The sequence below is a fragment of the Vigna unguiculata genome, chromosome 1, assembly GCF_004118075.2.
Source record: "Vigna unguiculata cultivar IT97K-499-35 chromosome 1, ASM411807v1, whole genome shotgun sequence".
In the NCBI taxonomy this organism is placed as follows: domain Eukaryota; kingdom Viridiplantae; phylum Streptophyta; class Magnoliopsida; order Fabales; family Fabaceae; genus Vigna; species Vigna unguiculata.
This window is the reverse complement of record NC_040279.1, coordinates 32,198,845-32,220,260: the sequence shown is the minus strand read 5'-3', so window position 1 is coordinate 32,220,260 and position 21,416 is coordinate 32,198,845. Positions and strand designations below refer to the sequence as shown.

Sequence of the window (21,416 nt, the reverse complement as noted above, 5' to 3'; positions counted from 1 at the left end):
GAGACTGAGCTAGCTAGGCTGTAAAAAATTAATTTCTTTTGGATTGAATCCACAAACAGAAAAAGCCTAATGCATAGTTTAAACTTTAGGCTTATCAGTTATGGCCAGTTTTGTTGATGAGACTCTGATTATATATACAAGACTTGCAAAAGACCATGTCCCCTCAACATCAAGGAACATCCTTCTATGAAAATGAAAAGGCTAAACCTAGTCATAATCAGTTCCTCATCATTCTGAGAGCCAGTTCTTGCAGCTCACCCAACTCATTGTTCTTGTCTCTGCTTTGTATATCTTGCATGCTCATTCCATCATTCATGCTGCTGTGATCGATTGACTCAAGAGAGCTTTGAGGAGAAATAGGGTTCATGTAAGTGGGACAAAATGGATGATGGTTCATTGCTTCTCCTGCAACACTTTGATTCCCTCCCCACTGCTGATTATTATTCTCCATCAGGTTCTGAGCCAGCTGAGCCTTCACCTGCATCAGCTGTGCTTGCAAGCATGCCACCTGCATTTCAACAAAAACACCAAAATGTAACAACATTACAAAAGACTCGGAAATTTTTATTACAGAAACTGTTTGTTTCTGAATAAATTGACTGGTGTGTATTTTATATACAAGCCAATGGTAATAAATATTATTCTTGGAGCACTGGCCCTTGAGGCGTCATAGAAGCCAGAGTTAGGTACCTAGACTTCAAGCAAGAGAAAACGACAGGAGTAGCTAGTTTTCTTGAATGACCCCCATTTTATTCCAAATTTCCAACATAATCTAAATAAACAAGAGGGGTTTCAGAAAGAAAATTAACACGATAAAAAACTGAATTTGATTGACGAGAGACTAGTTGGGTTGATTTTTATGTCTATGTCTACTTCTTGATAAAAAGCCATTACAGAATAAAACTTAAACATACTTTTTAAAGTGTTTTTGCTATTGACATAAACATTTGATTTTGATTAGACAAAAACATCTCTAAAACTGTATTCAAGTTAATGTGTTACTTATTCTCGATGTTTACGAGGAGATATATATAAACACAAAAACTCATGAGCATGATTAATGTTTGAGAGAAGATATAATGGTACCTGTTGTTGTAAGGCAAAAATGTGAGAGACACAGCCATAGACGGGGTCTCTGATACGAGCCTGAGCTTCATAAGCAATTGTGACAACAGCTTCACAACGATCATGAGCTGGTATATGCAAAAGCAGCTTGGAAACATTGCTGGCACCAAACACTTTATGTATGGCAGCAAATCTAGCAGGGCCTTGTTCTGAGCAAAAGTAAGGTGCAAAGATGCAATCAGCTGCACACTTTCGCCTGAGGAACTTGCATGCCCCGCAAGGAGAGCCAGAGCCATTAGAGCCACCATTTCCACTTGCAGAAGCCATAGAATGAGTATAATAGTGATCACAGAAGAGAAAGAGAAAGAGAAAGAGGTGTTGGTGTATTTTATGTTAGAAAAGAAAGAAAGAAAGAAAGGAGCCGAGTGGGAGGAAGTGAATAAAATTTGTAGGCACACGAACACACTAGGAAATGGTGCAAACTAAAATGTGAGTGAAGAGTGTGGTATGGGAGAGGGAAGGGGTCAGGGGAAGTGGGACAGTGGGAATAAGGAGCATAAAGAGTCTTATAAGAAATGTGAATGGGGACATGTGACCCTCATATGTAGGGTTCAGAGGGAACATTTCTTAATGGTGGAGGCATTACATCACTGGTTTTTCTATTGCTTCCACACTCTTATTTATCATTCATCTTTCTTCAATATTACCATACTTATCATTAAATATTAAGAAATTCAAATTCTCGATTATGTATTATTTTATCCGAAACTCAAAATGTTAATTAAGAAGTTATTTATGTAATAATAGCTATTTGTGTGGGGTTGGTGTGGTTGTGGTTTAGTTTAATAAATAAATTGGTTGATTAGTTTTTGTTTTATAATTTTGCGCCGAACGCCGCACCTTGGAAACTGCTGCTGTTTGTCGCTTCCTAACTCAAGTTAGTTGACCGGCACCTGCCGGTTAACTCTACCGACAACTTCCTACTTCTTACCACCCCATTCCACTACTGCTACTTCTTTAATTAACACAAACCTATCATAATATTAGTTTTAAATCAAGCTTAAGATTATTACTTACCACCTCGTTTTAGGAATACTTAACACTTATCAAATATGTTTGTGGTGAAAGCTACAGTGAAAGAACAATTATGTAGATAAAACAAAGATTAAGGGGTAAACCTTATTAGAAAATGTATAAACAAATAAAAGTCCACCCAAGAGATAAGTATGAGTTGATTAATAACATTTAATATTTCCGCTTATCATCTCAAATTTCTGATTTTAACGTTGAATTTTTTTTTCTTTTGCATGTATCCACACCCCTCAGTTTTTAGCGTTCTTGGAAAAGGAGACCGTAACACGTGGATGGATTACAATTAGAAAGGATCTAGAATTTAAGTGGATACTTTTTTACATAAAAAAATAATAAAATCATTTAGTTTTTCTGCATGTGGGGTTTAAAGTTTTTTTATTTGCTATTTTAAATTTTAAATAATGTGGCTTCTTTTAATTATATCTTTAATTTAATTAATATGGAGAGAAAAAAATTAGGTATCATAAAAGAGAAAAAAGTATATAATAGATAACTTATTCAAAATTATATTATAAATATGAAAAATTAAATGACTTTCTTGATTTTAGTAGAAAAACCTTAAAAGAATATCGTAAAAGAACAAAGGAAACAATTAATTAAACTTATTTCTTTATCGGCATTTTGTAAATACTTATTAGCACATTCCTCCATAAAAAATATGTTTAGATATCAATTCAGAGTAGGGATGGCAACGGGGCGGGGCGGGGACGGGTTTCACTATCCCATACTCATCCCCGCATAAAAAATTCATCCCCATCCCCATATCCAAACCCAACGGGTATCAAACTTTTTTCTCATCCCCATCCCCACCGGGTAACGGGTATAATCTCGTACCCATACCCGTACCCATGTTCTAACTACTTCAATATTAATTTTTATAAAAGAAAAAAAATTACGGTAAAGAAAACATAATATTATGAAATATTCAATATTAGGAGGATTTTCTTCGATGCCAAATACATTAAAATAAATTATAATTGTTTATATTTTATATTAGAATACCAAATAAAATTTCATGTGAACCAAAACATTTATTAAATTTGCAAACTACAACATTAATGAACTTAGTTGATAAAATTAAAAAATATTTCAAAAAAGTATAAAAGGAAAACAAATATTCAAATTAAAATATATTTTAAATGTTTGTTTACTTCAATTTTTTAAATTTTAATGAATCTCTTTTTTATACACTAATAAAAGTTATAATATATCACTTGATCAAAATGACACAAAGAACAAATATTCAAATTAAAATATATTTTAAATATTTGTTTACTTCAATTTTTTAAATTATAATGAATCTCTTTTTTATACACTAATAAAAAGTTATAATACATCACTTGATCAAAATAACACAAAAAACAAATAATAAACATAATAATAAAATTTTGACATAGATTTTGTATCTTTTGAACTTCAATATATGTTGCATAGTGACAAAAAAATATTCATAGAAATTACATTAAATTTTTATATTGTAGTAAATAAAAGTTATTTATACAATTAAAGTAAAAAAAATTACAGTATGATTAATAGTGAGTTATAAAATAACAAATAATTAGATAGAATATATCGAAATATTTTATTCTACATGATGAAAATAAACAATAAATAAAAATATTAAAAAACTAACAAATGTGTGTTTTAGAAATAATTTGAGAGACTATCGAAAGAAATCGCACAAAGGAAATCAAATGTATAATTAAGGTATGATAAAATGAAAAAAACCTTAGAGAACTAATTATTAAATTATGTTTGAAGTGGTTAAAAATAAATAGAAATATCATTAGTGACCAAAAAATTTATCATTAAATTACAAATAAATTAGTAATTAAATTGGTCACTAAATCAAGTACCGATTCGATCATTGAATCAGTCACTAATTTAGACAATAAATCAACTACTACCACCAATGACGAAAAATAGTGACTGATATGGGTTACTGACTAAATCAGTCACCATTTCATTTTTTCTTGTAGTGAATTATCATATACTATTCCTAAATATCATTATATATATATATATATATATATATATATATATATATATATATATATATATATATAATTTTAACCACTTCAAACAGAATTTAAAGTGAAACAATTACATTATGATATATTATTCTACATGATGAAAATAAAAACAATAAATAAAAATATTAAAAAACTAACAAATGTGTGTTTTAGAAATAATTTGAGAGACTATCGAAAAAAATCACACAAAGGAAATCAAATGTATAACTAAGGTATGATAAGACGAAAAATATCTCAGAGAACTAAGAAAACTTTTCAAATATCAACATATATACTTAATGGTTGAAAAATAACGAAAATTACTTTAATGAAACAAAAGAGTTCTTCAAATTAAACAAAAATTAATAATAATAATAATAATAATAATAATAATAATAATAAGTAAAGAATTTTTTTATATTACCTTAAATTGAGAGTATAAACATTCTCATGTGAAAGGAAAATTTATAATAAATAAAAATATTAAAAAATAATATAAATATTCAAATGTAACGTAGGCCTTCTACCTTCACGCGGCATTGCTCCGTCAGGCTTTCGTCCATTGCGGAAAATTCCCCACTGCTGCCTCCCGTAGGAGTCTGGGCCGTGTCTCAGTCCCAATGTGACTGATCATCCTCTCGGACCAGCTACTGATCATCGCCTTGGTAAGCTATTGCCTCACCAACTAGCTAATCAGACGCGAGCCCCTCCTCGGGCGGATTCCTCCTTTTGCTCCTCAGCCTACGGGGTATTAGCAGCCGTTTCCAGCTGTTGTTCCCCTCCCAATGGTAGGTTCTTACGCGTTACTCACCCGTCCGCCATAATTTTTTTTATTAACATACATTATTTTAACATAATTACATAAAGGTTATGATAAGATAAAAAATATATTGGAGATGAGAATGAGTTTAATGACAAATGAAATAATTAAAAGAAATAAAAAATAGAATATATATATATATATATATATATATATATATATATATATGGGTTACTTGATTAATTGTGAATATTTTGATAATTTAAACGAGAATGAAGATATGGCGGGGACGGGTATTATGGCGGGTATATGTACATCCCCATACCCATCCCCATACCCAACTGAAAAAGTCGGGGATTCCCCATACCCATACCCATACCCAGTCAATGCGGGGATTCCCCGTTAAAACGAGGACGGGTTTATTTGTCATCTCTAATTCAGAGATTAATTTTCTAATTAGTGGAGAAAATTTTTTTAGTTATTAAAATTTTGGTAATTAATATTATTAATGATCAATTTAAATATCATTTCATAATAAAAATGATTTTACTTATCAACTTAAAAATCAATTATATTTTTTATTTATAATAGAAACTATTTTAGTCACCAATAAATTTTAGTTTATAAATTGATATCTGAATTGGTTACTATAATAACTAATTATTTTTAGTCACTAAAATTAGTCATTATAAATTGTTTTGTATTGATTTTTTATCTTCACCCTAATAATATATTGATGTTACTATTTTATTTTTTCTTTTCATTAGAAAAATATAATTCTTAAAGACATTTTTTTTTGGATAAATTTGATATAAGAAAGAATTAGTAAAACATATTATTTTTTTTTATATGTTTTATCTTCTGTTTATCCAAAACAGGTGAGAAGAAGTTGACTCAATGATTAATGGTAGATTAAAACAGTTGACACATTTCATTTGGAAATGGATCAGTGAATCGACCTATCAATGAGAACAAGAAGAAAGTTTGAGTTCTTATTTAATAAAATAACTTAAATTGATGAATGTAAATGAATTATTTTATATTGATAAATTAATTTAAAGTCGTTTCGAGGATAAATTTTCAATTAATATTAAAGAAATTGAGTTATAAAATAAATTACTTTTAATTTTTGAAATACACCAAAAACTAAAACCAATACATAATGAAAGCTTGAACTTATATATCAAATAACATTACATACTTTCTTTTAATTAAATAGTGGTTGACAGGTCAACCTTCTCCAATTTGTCCATGATATACTCAATTGACAGATAGACTAGTTAAAATCAAACATATTTTGTCATTCTTATATTCCATAAAGAAATGTGAATTTTCGTAAAAAAGAAAAAAAAACTCAAAGGAAATTATATGATGTCCCAAAATACGCAAAATACATAAAAAAAATCAGAAAAGAATTTATATGTATTCTATACGTAAGAAAAATTATGAGTATTCAAAGAGGAGGAGATAAATTTGGTGAACCACACGATGCAGAGAGACATTCTCAAAAGGAGGGAAGAAAAAGTCAATTTCAGTAAGAAACATAAATGGTTACCGCTATTGAAATGATAAGAAGGGGTCTTAGTTATTGTGTTTGATAGAGAAATTTAAAAAATTTATGAAATTAAAATTGTGAAATTGTCAATAATCTGTTGTTTTTTTATTAATGAATTAATTAATTATTTTTTTTAAGAAGCAAAACTTGAATTTCATTAAGAAGTTTATTACCGCATGGGGGTAAATAACCAAACTAAAATACAAAAGATCATCTGGAGATTCATTCAATTTTTCATGAAATAATTTATTCATCCAACTATCAATTTGTGTGGGTAGAACATATCGACTGAAGCAACGCAAATAATCAAATAATTATTTTCGGTGACATTATATTTAGTCTATTATGGAAAAAAAGACTAACAAATATTTATTGAAAACGAAATTATGCATTGAATAAAAATAATATATTGCTTTTTACTGAAACTTTTAAAACATCTACAATATAGTAAGACTTAATATCTCTTATTGCCAGTAACCATATCGAACAAAGATCCCAATTTCCTACAACCTACATATGTCTTTCATTTCATGCTCGTTTAGGAATGAACTGTTAGAATGTACTTTTTATATTGTAAAAGGATCATTCCAAGATTAATGAAGGTGACTTAACAAATATGTGGAGTGAAGGAGAACACCCCTTTTGATGTGTCGTGAAGTTTGATGACTTTTATACACAGTTTGAATGTAAAGAAAGAGGAGGAAAATAGGATAAAAATACAAATTCATATAGGAACAAAAATATTCCACTAAAAATAATGAGAAATGGCGAAAACACCTCTTCAGTTTTTATTTCGTTTCTTAATATTTTTGTTTTCAAATATAAGTAAATGATGGAGAAAAAGCTTTTGGTTAAATTATCTTTTAATTAATCCACAAGCACATTTCATATAGTTCCTTTGCTCTCTCTATCACCTATCAAAACAAGTGTATCTTTTTTCTACTTTTATTTATATCATCCTATCGATACATTTGATTTAAGAGAGACAAGAAGAGAAAAATATCCTTCATTGATTTGTATGGGACTGAAAATATGAATAATGTAGTATTTAGTCTTGTAAACAATAATAGAAAAAAAGGGGGCAAATGTAATAAAATCTGACCCATGGTCCATGACTCTGATTTTTTATGATTGCTTAGAAAAATTAAACACTAAAGAAATAGTTTATTTATGAAAAAATAAATAATTTGTCGATTATATCTACAATATAGTCCGTGTTTAAACTTGGTAGTCATAGGTGTAGCACGAAATTCAGATCGTGTCTATTAGACATAGGATATACTGATAGATTCATCTAACATTAGATATCTCAAAGTCGTTATCAAAATCTTAAATCAAATCTGCATTCTTCAGCAATCACAATACAAAGTCAACTATTGTACATCATCACTTGCATCACTTTCTTGGTTAAGTCACGCTCAAAAGACGGGACTCCAAACGGTTTAATATTATACATTAAGTTCCAATTTTCAAAATTGCACTATGTATTTGCCAAGTCCAAATACTTAGACTAGATTCAGATGAAAAGCCATCAGAAAACACCAAAACACGATAATTCAGCTAAATATCTCAATGAAAAAACGCTGCTTACGTTACATTATCGAACTAAGAACCTTTTGTGAGAGGAACTAGTCAGTGAATCAAAATTAGGCAAAAAGCAGTAAACACAACATATTCAGAGGAACATACGTGATAGCAAACACAACCAAAAAAGACACGAGGAGACAACACTTCGTCATACTTGACAATGAGAAATGGCTGTTTGTATGAAGAAGAGTCAATGTCACGCATGGGTCTTACAAAGAGCCGCCTAAGTTTTAAGCACTCATAGTCAGTCACCACCATAGAGCTTTGCAAACTCCATTAATAGCCATATGCAAGTAACTGCAAAAAAATTTATATATACCTATGACATGATGTCATAATCACCTTCACATGACACATGCAGACCACGTAATGTGTTATGTAACAAAAAACCCCACAGCCATAACCGGGAATCTTGTGTTCATTGACTATTTTCATTACCGCCACTGTAGTCTTTTATCTGGCACCCGGTTCTAATTTCTGAGTAGGTTAGAGAAAAAAAAAAGTAACCTCAGACCAACGACCATCAACTAATTACTAGACTAGGAAAGATGGTGTTTAAAATGCAACGCATACTAAATAAGATTAAAATGGCGATTCTATACAGATAACCGGATCAGAAACTGCATGGCATAACTGCTTACAGGTGACGGGTTTCAACTACATAATCCCCGCACTTACATGCATGCGCCAAAAAAGGTTGAAAGATCTCCAGTCAACTCAAAATGAGACCTCACTAAGACAATTCTAGGGAATCCCAGATGGACTACTACGTACAAGTCAGGTCAAAAAACTGCTTAGTATAGATTACACCCCAAAACAGCAAACTTCTCACAGTGCTCATCTCTTGTGATGAAACCTCACCTTCAACAAGAATTGCATCTTAACCTGTACAAAAGAACGCATCCAATCATCACATGTTTTTACCAAAGAAGAAAAGGAAATATAACATCAGGCTTTATCTGTGCCCAATCCAAAAATGCTCAAACAGAGTATTATGTAAGTAGGTCACGGATCAAGTTTAACCACTGACAATGGAAAAACACAAGCTTACTACTCATGCTAATCAGCTACAGATCCTTGCTAACAGTTGTGTCCTATCTACCATAGGGATAAAAGAATCTTTAGCTTGTTGTTTATCTCAGAAACTGGAGTTTCCAATTATAAAAATTTTAGACATAATCTGTTGAGTTAATGACACCAAATTCTTGGGTCTGGCCTCGTGCTGCCATCAATTAGCTGAAGAAATAATTTTGATATTCTTTGGGGCCTGTGGTAGAGGTGGAGGCCTCAAGTTGATACACCGAGAACAAAGGTCACACCACTGATCCCTTTTTTAGGGGGAAGAGCCTTATGTTTTTGGGCTAAAGTTCAATATCCACTGGCATAATAATGTTATAGCAACCGCTCTCTTTATATCTCTATCATATCAATTTTTTATCAGTAATTTGTTTCTCCTCTTGCACACTATTTCTATCCCAATTAAAGTTAGCCATTAAACATACATCGCTATAATCATCTACAAGAAACTTCAATATAAAAATCCCCAATTTATCTGCACAAAATTGAAACTGCAAACCAATAATGACGTGATAGTAGGAATTTCCCATTCAATTATGTTACAATTTAAGCAAGTATTGCTTGCTTCGTTGGCCTTATATGACAGAAATACACCAAACTTGAAACTTACTTGGGCAGTATCATAAACAATATACTCATTGTACATGAGCTCGGAAGCCTTGACATTTGATGGCACTGGTTTGCCACAAGGAACAGTCACATCGCCTCTCCACTTTGCATATTCCGATTCTTGAGGCATTTTCTTGCCCAGTCCTTTAGTAGAGTGCTTTCCTTGGGGAGGTTTATCCATATACTGTTTCTCAGAAGACAGACAATAAGTATGAAACCAGAAGTTATTGAAAGCAACATTGTGGCTCATTTTGAATGCGAATGCACTTACAAATATTCAACCACATTTGATTCTTTGGATTAACTTATTTGGAGGAAATGGTTATTTTTTTAACTTTCCTGATTTTGTTTTTAGAATTATTACTTTAATTGAAGAAAATGCTAAATTCACAAATTAGATTAAAGCAGACTAGCCTTAGCTTTCTTGAGCTCATAGATGTTTCCAAGTGCAACTTCACTCAATAGCATTAGACCAACAGGGTTTTTCTTATCAGTGAAGCAATACTGGGCACTTTTGCTGACCAGGTCAGCAAAGTACACTCCTTTCCCAAACTGCAATACAAAATATTCAGACTTTAGTACTGCTTTGCAAAGTTAAATTAGGTATTGGTATCCAACAAAATATAAACAAAAGTTAATAAGGGAGTAATAGATGGAACCATATAGCCAGTCGCGGGGGCTTCAGGAGGGGCTATTCTGAGTCCTTGGCTAAGAATGCCCACAAAGTTTGTCAGCCTAGAACCTATATAGACAACAATTTTGTTAGAGGTGCCAATCTAAAATTTGTACGTATTTTCATCTCTGGCTGAAGGTATGCACATTAAAAAGAAATAGTCATCGGTGTGATTATAGTTCACAACTGAAAATGATCCAACCTTACAGTGATGAAAGAAATTTTAGCATAAAAGTTTCAGCTTTTGGAAGTTAGAACTCCTTTGGTCACTGGTTTTGTATTATCTTGGCATTTCTAGAGTAGTCATTATGAGAAGAATTCCTAGAGACATTTTGAGATTGGAAGCCTCATAGATTATCACGTTAAGAAATCTGTTACATGCCTTTCAAATTTTGCACTCTCTCATTGCCTCAGGAGAATATTTCACAACAAACATACAAGCAATTAGCATCACATATCCAAAGCTTACCATGCCATAGGAGCATTCTGTTTCCAAGTTTATCCCTGTAAGGAGCAAAGTTATCAAATTCACCTTCCCTTTCAAGTGAAAAAACTTCTTCCAGCTCAAGACTCCAGTCCTGTATAAATGATTACAAATATAGGGGAAACATTTACATTGTAAGAAATGAAAGAGATCACAGCAGAGACATTAATACACTAAGCACCAACTTGTATACCAAATATAATCATACCGTATGTGTAGGGGCATGAGTATTAAGGAGAAACTTTTTAATTAAACCAAAATCTTCACTATCATGAGGAAGTGGAGATATATCGCAGTGGAGCTTCTTATAACTATCATCAATTGAGTCCTCATTGTTGGCATCAAATCCAACTAATCTAGAGGCTATTTCAATGTCTTGAAGGGCTTCTAACATTTTCACCTACAACAAAAAGAAAGACCATATAGTATTCAAATTAGAACAATGGGGAATCAAATGTGCCAATCCTCATGGCCAAAAGTAATATATTTGATATTCCTTGAACATTATTGTAACAAAGAACAGACTAAATATTTCACGTGTCCAGCATTGTGGTAGGTCAAATTTCAAGACAACAAAACTTAAAAATCAGTAACTGTGTAGTATAAAGTTCCCATTACCGTATTCAAAATTCAAACAAAAATGATTTCATTTGATTTTTTAAAACGGTCAAAATTAAAATATTAACTTCCATGAGTGACGACTTCAAGTAGAAAACTAACAAAATAAGATAAATCAATCTAATTTCATGTTTCATTACAAAACCCCAAACTGAAAAAAAGTACCACCTTGGACTTAAAATCATCCTCATCCCTAATAATATGTGGATGAATAGAAGGGATCATCGTGAAGAACCGGTTGCTGGCATTAATAAGTAAGCTTTCCTTGACTGATGGATCAGGATCAGTAATTTTAAACAGATTTTGTATCTCCGTCAATGCTTCAAACCCTAGGAAGAAAAAGTAACCAACATAAAATCAAACATTTAATGCTTTGATAAAGACTATGGGATTGCTTGATGCAATCAAACAAAGGAAATAGGAAACTACCATAGCTCAGAAAAAGTAAAGTGACAACATACCCTTTTGGATATTGTTTTTGCTTAGTTTCCCAAGTGGCATTTCAGACATATTAATCTCAAACTCCATCATGGCAGATCTACAAAAATATAGACTCAGTATTGCATCATACATATTGTAATAAAATGAAGAGGTATATTTGACTATAACCTATAAGTTTCCACATTGAAGAGCATCTTAATCAATTCTATTAACGGAGGGGGTAATTTGCTGTCATTATCATTTCTTTTCTTGTTTGATACCTGTTTGTTAACACCATAATCCTGCAAGTCCAACATAACAACATTGAGTTGAATATCCACCTGACCAGCGAAAGATGATTACATAACATCAAACAAATAATTTAAATGATAAAACATGTACAATATCCAATGGGAAAAATCTTCCAGGTTGCTTCTGAATGGTCTTTTGTTCCCATGCCTCCCAAGGGTTTCCAGTCTTATCAAGGAATAATCGTTTGAATTCACAGATTGCATCAGATTTTGACATTTCCTCCAGTTTATTTCCTCCAATCTTGTCACTTCCTACTCGACCCCATTTACGAAACAAATAGCAATCTGACCCTTTATCTTCTTGGATTATCTGGCAAATGTAGTAACTTTACATGGGAAGAAAAAAAGTTAGGACAGTGATTGTGAAGACGGGTATAGGGAGATCCGTAGTTGGGAGAGGAAATATTAGCAAAACAAGAATCTTAAGAAAGGAAATGAGGCAGAAAATTCACCAAGTCAATACAAACAACTCAATACGAAAAGAGTTTTAGTATACACCAAAAAGAAGGCTCCAAGTCAAACAAAAAATTATTTTCCAGGTTAATCCAAAAGAATAAAAGCTGGTTTTGGAACATCAATACTAGGCAGTTTTTTATTTGGGACAAAACCAGTGCTGAAGTATTTAAACCATAAATAGTTTGCAAAACACAAATCTATCTGCCAATGGATAACAACTGCGCACAATACATATTTCCAGACAGACTACGTAGTATTCTACACGAATGAAAGTACAGTAAAACTATAATGAGTTGTGCCTTTTCAAAAGCTGCCGTGATGGAGGTGCTGTGAAAAGCTGCTGTTGAAACTAAGTTGGAACAGTGGGTGACAAACGTTAGGTGTTCAAAATGGTAAAATAGAGACCATAAAATTAGAAAAACTTCCAATAAGTTGTTTCTAACTAGAAAGCTTGGCATTTCAAAAGCACTGGAGGAATCACTACCAAAGTACTTTTCATCAAACACACTTCCAATTGTTCCTGTCCAAAAGCGTCAAATGCTACAATATTACCAGACTGAGCCTATATAAGACAATTGATGACAAACAAAACAGGTTTTCGTAGAAAACATTAAAATTCATTTTATACGATGTTAATGTACTAGGTAGATAACTCCTCTCAGTCAAACAAAACTAGGTTTACTTCACCATAATAAGAAATCTTAGGAATAAGATTGTGATCAGCAGATTCAAGACAGTTTTGAAATAAAATTATATTCTCAATTAATGTCCTAGCCAGGAATGTCAGTTACCTTCTGAGGAAGAACTAAATGACACATCAGCCCAACAATAGACACAGCTTGGTGATTGATGTTTTGTACCATATATAGTGTAGCAACATAAAATCTACAAGAATACTTTTAGGTTCAATTTTATTCATCAATGCATAGAAAACAAACTACTATTTCCTGGTTTGCCAACTAAACAAAATTTATACTGAATGAACAAGAAAGCTAAAGCATACTGAACCCACCTGTTAATACCAGTAGACAAATCAGACATATTCAAAGTTGTGTTATAAATGCTTTTTCCTTCCACAAGTATGTGACCAGACTCCTGTAGGCCAGAAGCCTCATGAACAGCACTTTGTCCCTTCACTTTAATGGTGACCATGCTAGAAGCCTCACCAATCATTTCAACCTTGTACATATCAAATGGAAGTCTCTTCTTTTTCTGTATGCAGTCAATTAAGTAGTCCTCTCTGACTATTGGTATTTTCATCCTCCTATATATCAAAACTCTTCCAAGTCAGTGATATTATAATTAGTCAAATAAAAAATGGTTGATATTGACAACTGGAGTCCACTGTGGGTACCTTGCCTTCCGCATCTCAGCTTCATCATTGAGCGCTCCACCAACCACCAAGCAGTTAGTATCTGCAAGTAGACAAGTTGCATGAAACATTACAAAAATTGTACGCGAGGCAGAAAATATTTTATGGAATGTTTTATTTTGGTAATTGTGTCTGCAGCGGATACCTTTCTTTACTTTTGCATGAAAGATTCCACCCATAGCCTTAATTTTGCGTTTCCATTCCTCCTGTAAAATCATGTCATAAAAGATGAGTAAGTACCATATACTGGAAAAACCAAATCAAATAGGATTGTTTCTCAGAATGTTCAAGGGGGAAAGGGAGGGGAATGGGGATGGGGGTGGGCGGACTTTATTTGTGGATGCTAAAGATAGATGTTAAAGGGAAAATAGAAGGAAGAAATACAATGGTGTCATTAGCTAATCCACAGATAGCAACTTTGATATCTTGGAAATTTCCAGCGGATGATTGATGCTGATTAGCAGTAATTTGACTTTCAGCAGATTTTCTTGGTGATGGAAGAGGCAGTATCCTAACTGGTTTCTTCCCTTTTTGAGATTTGAACCACTGTAAAGAGTAAGCAAAAACTTTAGTCATAATTTATTGGTTTTTGTTTTTATGAAAACTTTTTCTTTACAAACCTTTTTAAGGTATTGATTATGTGTTTCTTCTGGGATTTTCCACTTCCCTTCAACACGTATTGGTTCGCATGTAGAGTAAGAACATTTACTCCATTCGGAAATGTATCCAGTGCAACGGTACATTCCTCCAGAGTAACGCAGAAAGCCAGAACATATTGGGCAAAGACCAAGTGCTCCAAACATCATTCCATCAGCACTTAAATTATAAAAAATAGTAATTAGAGTTAGGGAAGTTAAACATATTTTGAAGGATAATATTTTCAGAATGCATAACAAACAAAAAAGAAAAAAACAATGAATTATCTCTCATCCAAACAATAATATATGTGCTAGACTTGCATTCATTTATCTTTTTCTTCCTTTTGATGAATAAATTATGATTTATCCATCACAAATTATATAAGAGCTCAATACCAGCGAGGATGCATATTAGGGGACACCTAACAAACAAACCTAATCCTTTATCAGTAAAACATGGACAATTATAACTTCAAAGAGAGATATATAACAAATGGAACAAGCTAAACACATCTTTAAACATTGAGGGTAAAAATCTGCATGATATTAAATTACCAGCGGTCACGTAAATCAAGTTCTGATCCTGTTGAGTCTTGACCGTTGGCTTCCAGCATTTCACGTAACTCTGTTGTTGTCACCTTCTTCTTGAGATCATCTTTCAGAGCCCAGATTTCTTTGCTCTGGATTTCCATTTTCTTCTCCAGATCACATGCTTCCCCTGTTTCATTATAATTCTTCACTGATGCTTCACTGCTCGCAGATACATCTTCCTTGGCCTTAGCAACTTTTGATTTTCGCTCACTATCAGCATCTTTCCCTCGTTTTATACCACCTTTGGAAGTGTGTGGTTGCGTGGATTCTTTACCCTTTTCAGTCTCAATGTTTGTACTACTAACACCTGAACGGAATCCAGTCAGCAAATAACTAAATAAAATGAAAATAGATTCAACCGTTATGGCAATAAAAACCAGACTTTATTAAACATATCAATCACCATACCCCCCTTGTTCATGGGATGACACTTCTTAGCGAAGTCACTGACAGCTGATTGATCAGAAGATGAGAGACTATTCCATCCAGATAACTTATCTACTTGGATTGATGGGGATAATTCCACGAGACATTTGGCATGGTGCCAAGCCAAACCTTTTGCACCTGGACCATCAGGCTTAGTAGATATACGAACCTGAATCAAAGAAGAAACAGTCAGCAAGGAGACAAATTCCACTATGATTGTGGTTTGCAAAAGATTAGAGAGAATTCTAAATTCTATTATACATCAGGATAAAAATGATATTAAAAAGGATGAGATGAATTGTTGCAAGCATGAATAATTGTGTTGCTAATATGACTTGTGCAGATTTCATGCAATCCTAAAAATGAAATTATGATTTATGAAAGTGGATTTATTTGAATACTCCCGGAACAACTTTTGGACTTTTTAACCTTTTAAGGACTTCAGAATTAAAGGAAATGCAGGAAAATTGGATAGATACATGATTTAGCGTTCAACCCAAAAGCAGTGGCTAGAATTCTGGACAGACTTAGATCCCCGATAAGCACTTCCTACCATGGCCCATCTATTTAACTAGCAAGACAAACATACAAGAGGCCAGAAGACTTTTATTTCTACAGGCATTGCAAATTTGAAGAGGAATATACTTCTTGAAAGTGCATGTGCCTAGTACGAGAGAATGAGCCTATATGCACATGTCCATGACACCACGTCACCACCCACAAAATGCAGCAAACGGGTCAGGTAGCCTTTTTGCTCCTCATTCTTCCAAAACTTCAATTACCCAAAATTTAAGAACTCTGTTGCTGTTCCTCACGCCATGAACCGGCTATCCCAAAAGCATAGCTGTTAAAGACTCGTGAATGGTTTTACAATACAACTCTCTGTAGTCAGGTTAATCAACCTGATGCTGAAAGTTCAACTTTTTATTGGAAAAATGATGACAACAAGGACTAAACTAGAGAATACTTGGCCATAAAGGCTATCGTACCTTGTCATGAACCAACAACCTCAAAATCATTTTGATCATACAACAAGATTCTCAAGAATCAAGATGAAGAATCCAATGATAAAGCATAAAAAATTCTAGTATCATGCACCAGGCTTTGTTCCAAGATTCAACACATTATGGAATAGTAACACACCAGCTAGTAAGCAAATACTAAAAGTTATAAGTTTAGCTACCAATGGAATAATGTTGGGAATCAAATTCAAACATGACATGCTAGAAGTCGGAAGTAAAAATAAAAACTATACATCCTGATAGTTTCCTCCCTTAAATTAGAAACATAGTCCAGCTATTACTAAAACCCAGGTATGTTGTTTTCCAAAGGTTAGTTTATGGTAAACAAGATAAATTAAAATAAAAAATCATTATATTATCCATCTTTAGATTATCAACATAGTTTTGCCTATGATCTCCCTTCCAGATCGCAAAATCAATCAGGTCCAATTAACGCACTCCAATAAGTTCTAATAAGTTAGTTAGCCTTTGGAACATGCCACAGAAGGAAACAATAAAACCCCACCTCTCCTTTGATAATCTTTTGACTGCAATCCCTGCAAGTAGCACGAGAAGTCTGTGAAACTTCAATACCACATTCAGTATCTTTGACAGCTTTTGAGCCTGTCTTTGTGGCAGCGCTGCTGCTGTTGTCGCCACTACCACTGCCACTCTCTATGTATTTTCGGATCTTCTGCTGATCTTCCCAACGAAGCGACTCTAAGTTTTCAACGTCCTCAACTCTACAGGTAAACAGTAGCACACGACAATATACTCTTGCAAATGTCAAACCATAAAAGAACACACATTTAGCGAAAAGAGTAGAAATATCCACATACAGTTTTATCTGATTAGCTTTCTTCAATATGCAAGCCGCATGATTCCACATCTGATTGAAAATAAAATACAGATTAAAACACCACGCTCATGCATTATAACGTTTTCTTGAAAAAACCTCGTGAAAACTTAAAGAATAAAACCCTATGGTTCATCATTACATGCAAGAAACATAAGAAATGCATGAAATGAAATACAATAGCATGCCTAACAAGTACAATAACATTGACGGAAAGTGATGTATATCGAAGGAGAAAAAGAAAGGAAGAAGAAATTACGGGCATGAGGCCATCGAACTTGGTGGATTGGACCATCTTGCCGAGACGCAGCGTTTCACTGGCAATGGGGCTCTTGCACGTCCTGCATGACGATCGCCCCGACTTCGCATATTCGGCCTTCCATGGTTTCTGATTTTGAGGGTTCGACATTCTCTTACTCTCACTCTCCCCACTCCCACTCTTCCCTCCTTTTTCTTCTTATTTATATGCATTTTCTTTTATCCTATTTATTATTATTATTTTCATTCTCAAATTGGTAGGTCAATCGCGTTGGTGGCAAAAAAAAAACAAAGATGTAATGATAATGTCAAAACTAATTAATAGTGTACCACATGCGTGCAATTCATCTCTTATGTCTCAATAATTTTAGTAATAAATTCAAAGTCTATTATGTTAGAGATGGCAAATAAACCTGTGCCCGTGGGTATCACCCGAACCCGTCCCCGTTTTGACGGGGAATCCCCGCTTTGACTGGGTATGGGTATGGGTATGGGTAATACCCGAAATTTTCAACTAGGGATGGGGATGGGGATATATATATACCCGCCCAAATACCCGTCCCCGCTTAAATTACTAAACTATTTATAATTTATTAAATAATCTAAAAAATATATATAAATAAATAATATATTTACACATAAAATATAATATATTATAATATAATATAATATAATATAATATAATATAGTATATATACATATAAATAAAATATACTTTTATATATATATATATATATATATATATATATATTTACACATATACATGTAATATAATATAATATAATATACATATAATATATATACATAATAATATAGTATAATATATATAATATATACGTATAAAACAAATTAATCATTTAACTAGTGAGATCTTTTATAAACAAATTTATAACATGACAAATTTATAAAAATTTAAAAGAAATATATATATATATATATATATATATATAAGCATAAAATATCTGCGCATATACATATAATATATATACATAATAATATAATATATATTATTATATTTATATTATTATATAATATAATATAATATATACTTAAAATAAATATATATCTATAAAAAAAATATATATATATATATATATATAAACATAAGATATCCACACATATAATATATATACATAGTAATAATAATATATAATATAATATAATATAATATATATAAATAATTATATATATATATATAAACATAAGATATCCACACATAAAATATATATATATACATAGTAATATAATATATAATATAATATAATATAATATAATATATATATATATATAACATATTTCTCATTCTCTTTATTTTTTGTTATACACTTTGTTTACTCTCTCAATTGTCTGGTTTGTTTTTCAAGATTTAATTTTGAAGGTAATTTTTCTTCTTCTTATTACATAATTTTTACTCTCTGTACATGGTTATGTTCAAATAGGTGTTCCTCAATTTCATTCTATGAAATAAATTTTAGGTTACACATTTGATTATCTTTATTTATTTATTTATTTTCATGAAAATGTTTGACTCTTATTTTGTAGCTATTCTTTTTGTTACTTTGGTTATACACTTTTTTACTCTCTTTTAATTGTTTGGCTTGTTCTTTAAGGTTTAAGCAGATCTTCAAGGTACTTTTCCTTTTATCATAATCTTAATTATACATTTTTTTTTTCCGTTATGTTATGTTCAAATGCATATTCTCAAATTTGGGTCACACATTTAATTATCTTTACTCCTTTATGATAATTTTATTTATTATTTATTTTTTGTTTCATGATAATGTTTAATTATTTACTATAGAGGCTTTGATGTGTACAAGAAGTTGGATATGGAACTCAAACCATCTAGGTAAGTTACTCAAATTTATTAATATTTTTTGTTAGTATTTTTTGTGAATTCTCATCTAATATTCTACATTTGGTGTTTGTAGGTGTTAAAAAATTAAAAGAAAAAGATGTTCTCATGAGTGAAAATGAATCTGATGAAGAAGGTACATTATATTCTAGTAATTAAAATTTTCAATTTCAATTATTATATCATATCTAATTTTTCATTTTTTTTCTATGTGTAGGTGGATCGAATGCAAATGAAACCACTGATCATTTGTAAAATTAATAAATATTTTGGTTATTATAAAATTTTAGTAATGTGTAATTTTTTAGCTTTTATATAATTATTTGAATTTTATTTAGTTGTTATTTGATACTTTAATTTGAGATTTATACTATTATAATATTTTTCTTAATATTTGACATCATGAAAATCAAAAAGAGTATGTTATTTTAATATTGAATATTTTGATAGTATCATGATTCCGTTGGTGTGATTTTTAAATTTTTTTTATAAAAAATATTTAATTGATATATGGAACAATAAAAAAATGGGTATGGGTATGGGTATAAGAAAATACCCGTTACCCGGTGGGGATGGGGATGAGTCAAAAGTTGTATACCCGTTGGGTTTGGGGATGGGGATGAATTTTTATTATGGGGATGGGGATGGGATCATGATACCCGTACCCGCCCCGCCCCGTTGCCATCCCTAATTGTTGTTATACATTATATAAAGCTAAGGGAAAAAATTGGAATGTGTTAACAAGTTTTTTTCGGAAACAATTTTTTATCGAAATATTTCTTAATTTATTAGGATACTCGATAATTTATTGTCTACAGTGCTAATTAAAAGGAAACTTACGAAGTAACATTGATTCCTTTCCTTTCAAGAGAAAAATGTTGTTGATGATGAGTGTCTTTTTTTTTACTTTTGGGATCCCACGTGGTGTTTGTCTCAAATGTAGTAATGAACAAAGTTAGATTCAGGTCAACCTTTCCATGCTTCTTTTTAGCCGTCTTTTTCCTTTTTTTATTTGTTTGAAGAGAAAGTGGAGAAATAATTACTTCAAACATAAATTTTCAACTTCTCCCTTCTCCTTTTTCTATTTGATTTAAATACAAATTTCTGTATAGTTTTCTCTAATGATTGGTAATTGTTAGTTCTTAAGTGGGTATTCACCAAAGTCCCACATCGAGTAATATGAAGAAGAGAGCAACAGAAAAATACTATAAAATTAAAGAGTTAGTTTAAGAGTTGTCACCACAACTCTCTTGGGTGTATGAGGGGCTTGGATAGTTGTGTCATTTGAAAGTTTGCAATTTTTGCTAGAAAAATTGCACTATGAAGGGTTTGCAATACTATGAAAGGTTTGCAGTTTTGGTCCATAAAAATTGTATGAAGGTTTGCAATTTTTGCCAAAAAATTTGCACTTGGGTATCAGAGCTGAGGTTCTGACAAAGGGTTTCTAATCAAGGGAGGAAGAGGAGCAATTTGGCATACCAACCAGAATCAACATCCTTTTGAAGGGAGTGGAGTTCATGTGTGGTGAGATGCTCCCAGCGATGTTTGATAATGTTGGATCTGCATGGTGAGTGTGGAGCTCGAAATGTCCAATGGTGGTGTTTTGCATGACTCACGCGATGCTTCGTCAACAGTGTTGCGTCGTTGTGTTGTGGTCGTGTCGTGGCTTGACCAAGGTGGCGTTATGATGGATTCCCTTT

At 32.0% G+C, this 21,416-nt stretch overlaps 2 protein-coding genes across 2 annotated transcripts; both read right to left on the bottom strand.

The window, feature by feature from the left end:
• LOC114163065 (LOB domain-containing protein 16-like) lies at window positions 1-1,593 on the bottom strand. Its single transcript, XM_028047130.1, has 2 exons — window positions 1,087-1,593; window positions 1-508 (listed from the first exon to the last, which is right to left on the bottom strand). The coding sequence occupies exons 1-2, from the start codon at window positions 1,390-1,392 to the stop codon at window positions 218-220; spliced, it is 597 nt and encodes a 198-aa protein (XP_027902931.1). The 5' UTR covers window positions 1,393-1,593; the 3' UTR covers window positions 1-217.
• A 7,030-nt stretch (window positions 1,594-8,623) lies between these two features.
• LOC114194611 (poly [ADP-ribose] polymerase 1) lies at window positions 8,624-18,041 on the bottom strand. The gene is made up of 20 exons (XM_028084952.1): window positions 17,863-18,041; window positions 17,587-17,636; window positions 17,274-17,490; window positions 15,729-15,915; window positions 15,285-15,627; window positions 14,712-14,907; window positions 14,476-14,637; window positions 14,237-14,297; window positions 14,074-14,134; window positions 13,732-13,983; window positions 12,355-12,589; window positions 12,142-12,254; window positions 11,994-12,070; window positions 11,701-11,861; window positions 11,123-11,314; window positions 10,900-11,008; window positions 10,417-10,499; window positions 10,172-10,309; window positions 9,759-9,941; window positions 8,624-8,956 (listed from the first exon to the last, which is right to left on the bottom strand). Exons 1-20 carry the CDS (start codon window positions 18,010-18,012, stop codon window positions 8,909-8,911), a joined length of 3,018 nt encoding a protein of 1,005 aa, XP_027940753.1. The 5' UTR covers window positions 18,013-18,041; the 3' UTR covers window positions 8,624-8,908.
• Between the last annotated feature and the right edge of the window lie 3,375 nt (window positions 18,042-21,416).

Bases quoted from the DNA above. Each gene is read 5' to 3' on its own strand.
- LOC114163065 (XM_028047130.1), bottom strand. From the start codon at position 1,392: ATGGCTTCTGCAAGTGGAAATGGTGGCTCTAATGGCTCTGGCTCTCCT. The intron at 509-1,086 runs GTACCATTATAT...GTTGAAATGCAG, and splicing joins TTTTTGCCTTACAACAACAG to GTGGCATGCTTGCAAGCACA.
- LOC114194611 (XM_028084952.1), bottom strand. From the start codon at position 18,012: ATGTCGAACCCTCAAAATCAGAAACCATGGAAGGCCGAATATGCGAAG. The intron at 14,298-14,475 runs GTATTTCTTCCT...ATGATTTTACAG, and splicing joins GATTAGCTAATGACACCATT to GAGGAATGGAAACGCAAAAT. The intron at 10,500-10,899 runs GTAAGCTTTGGA...TTGTCTATATAG, and splicing joins CAGAATGCTCCTATGGCATG to GTTCTAGGCTGACAAACTTT.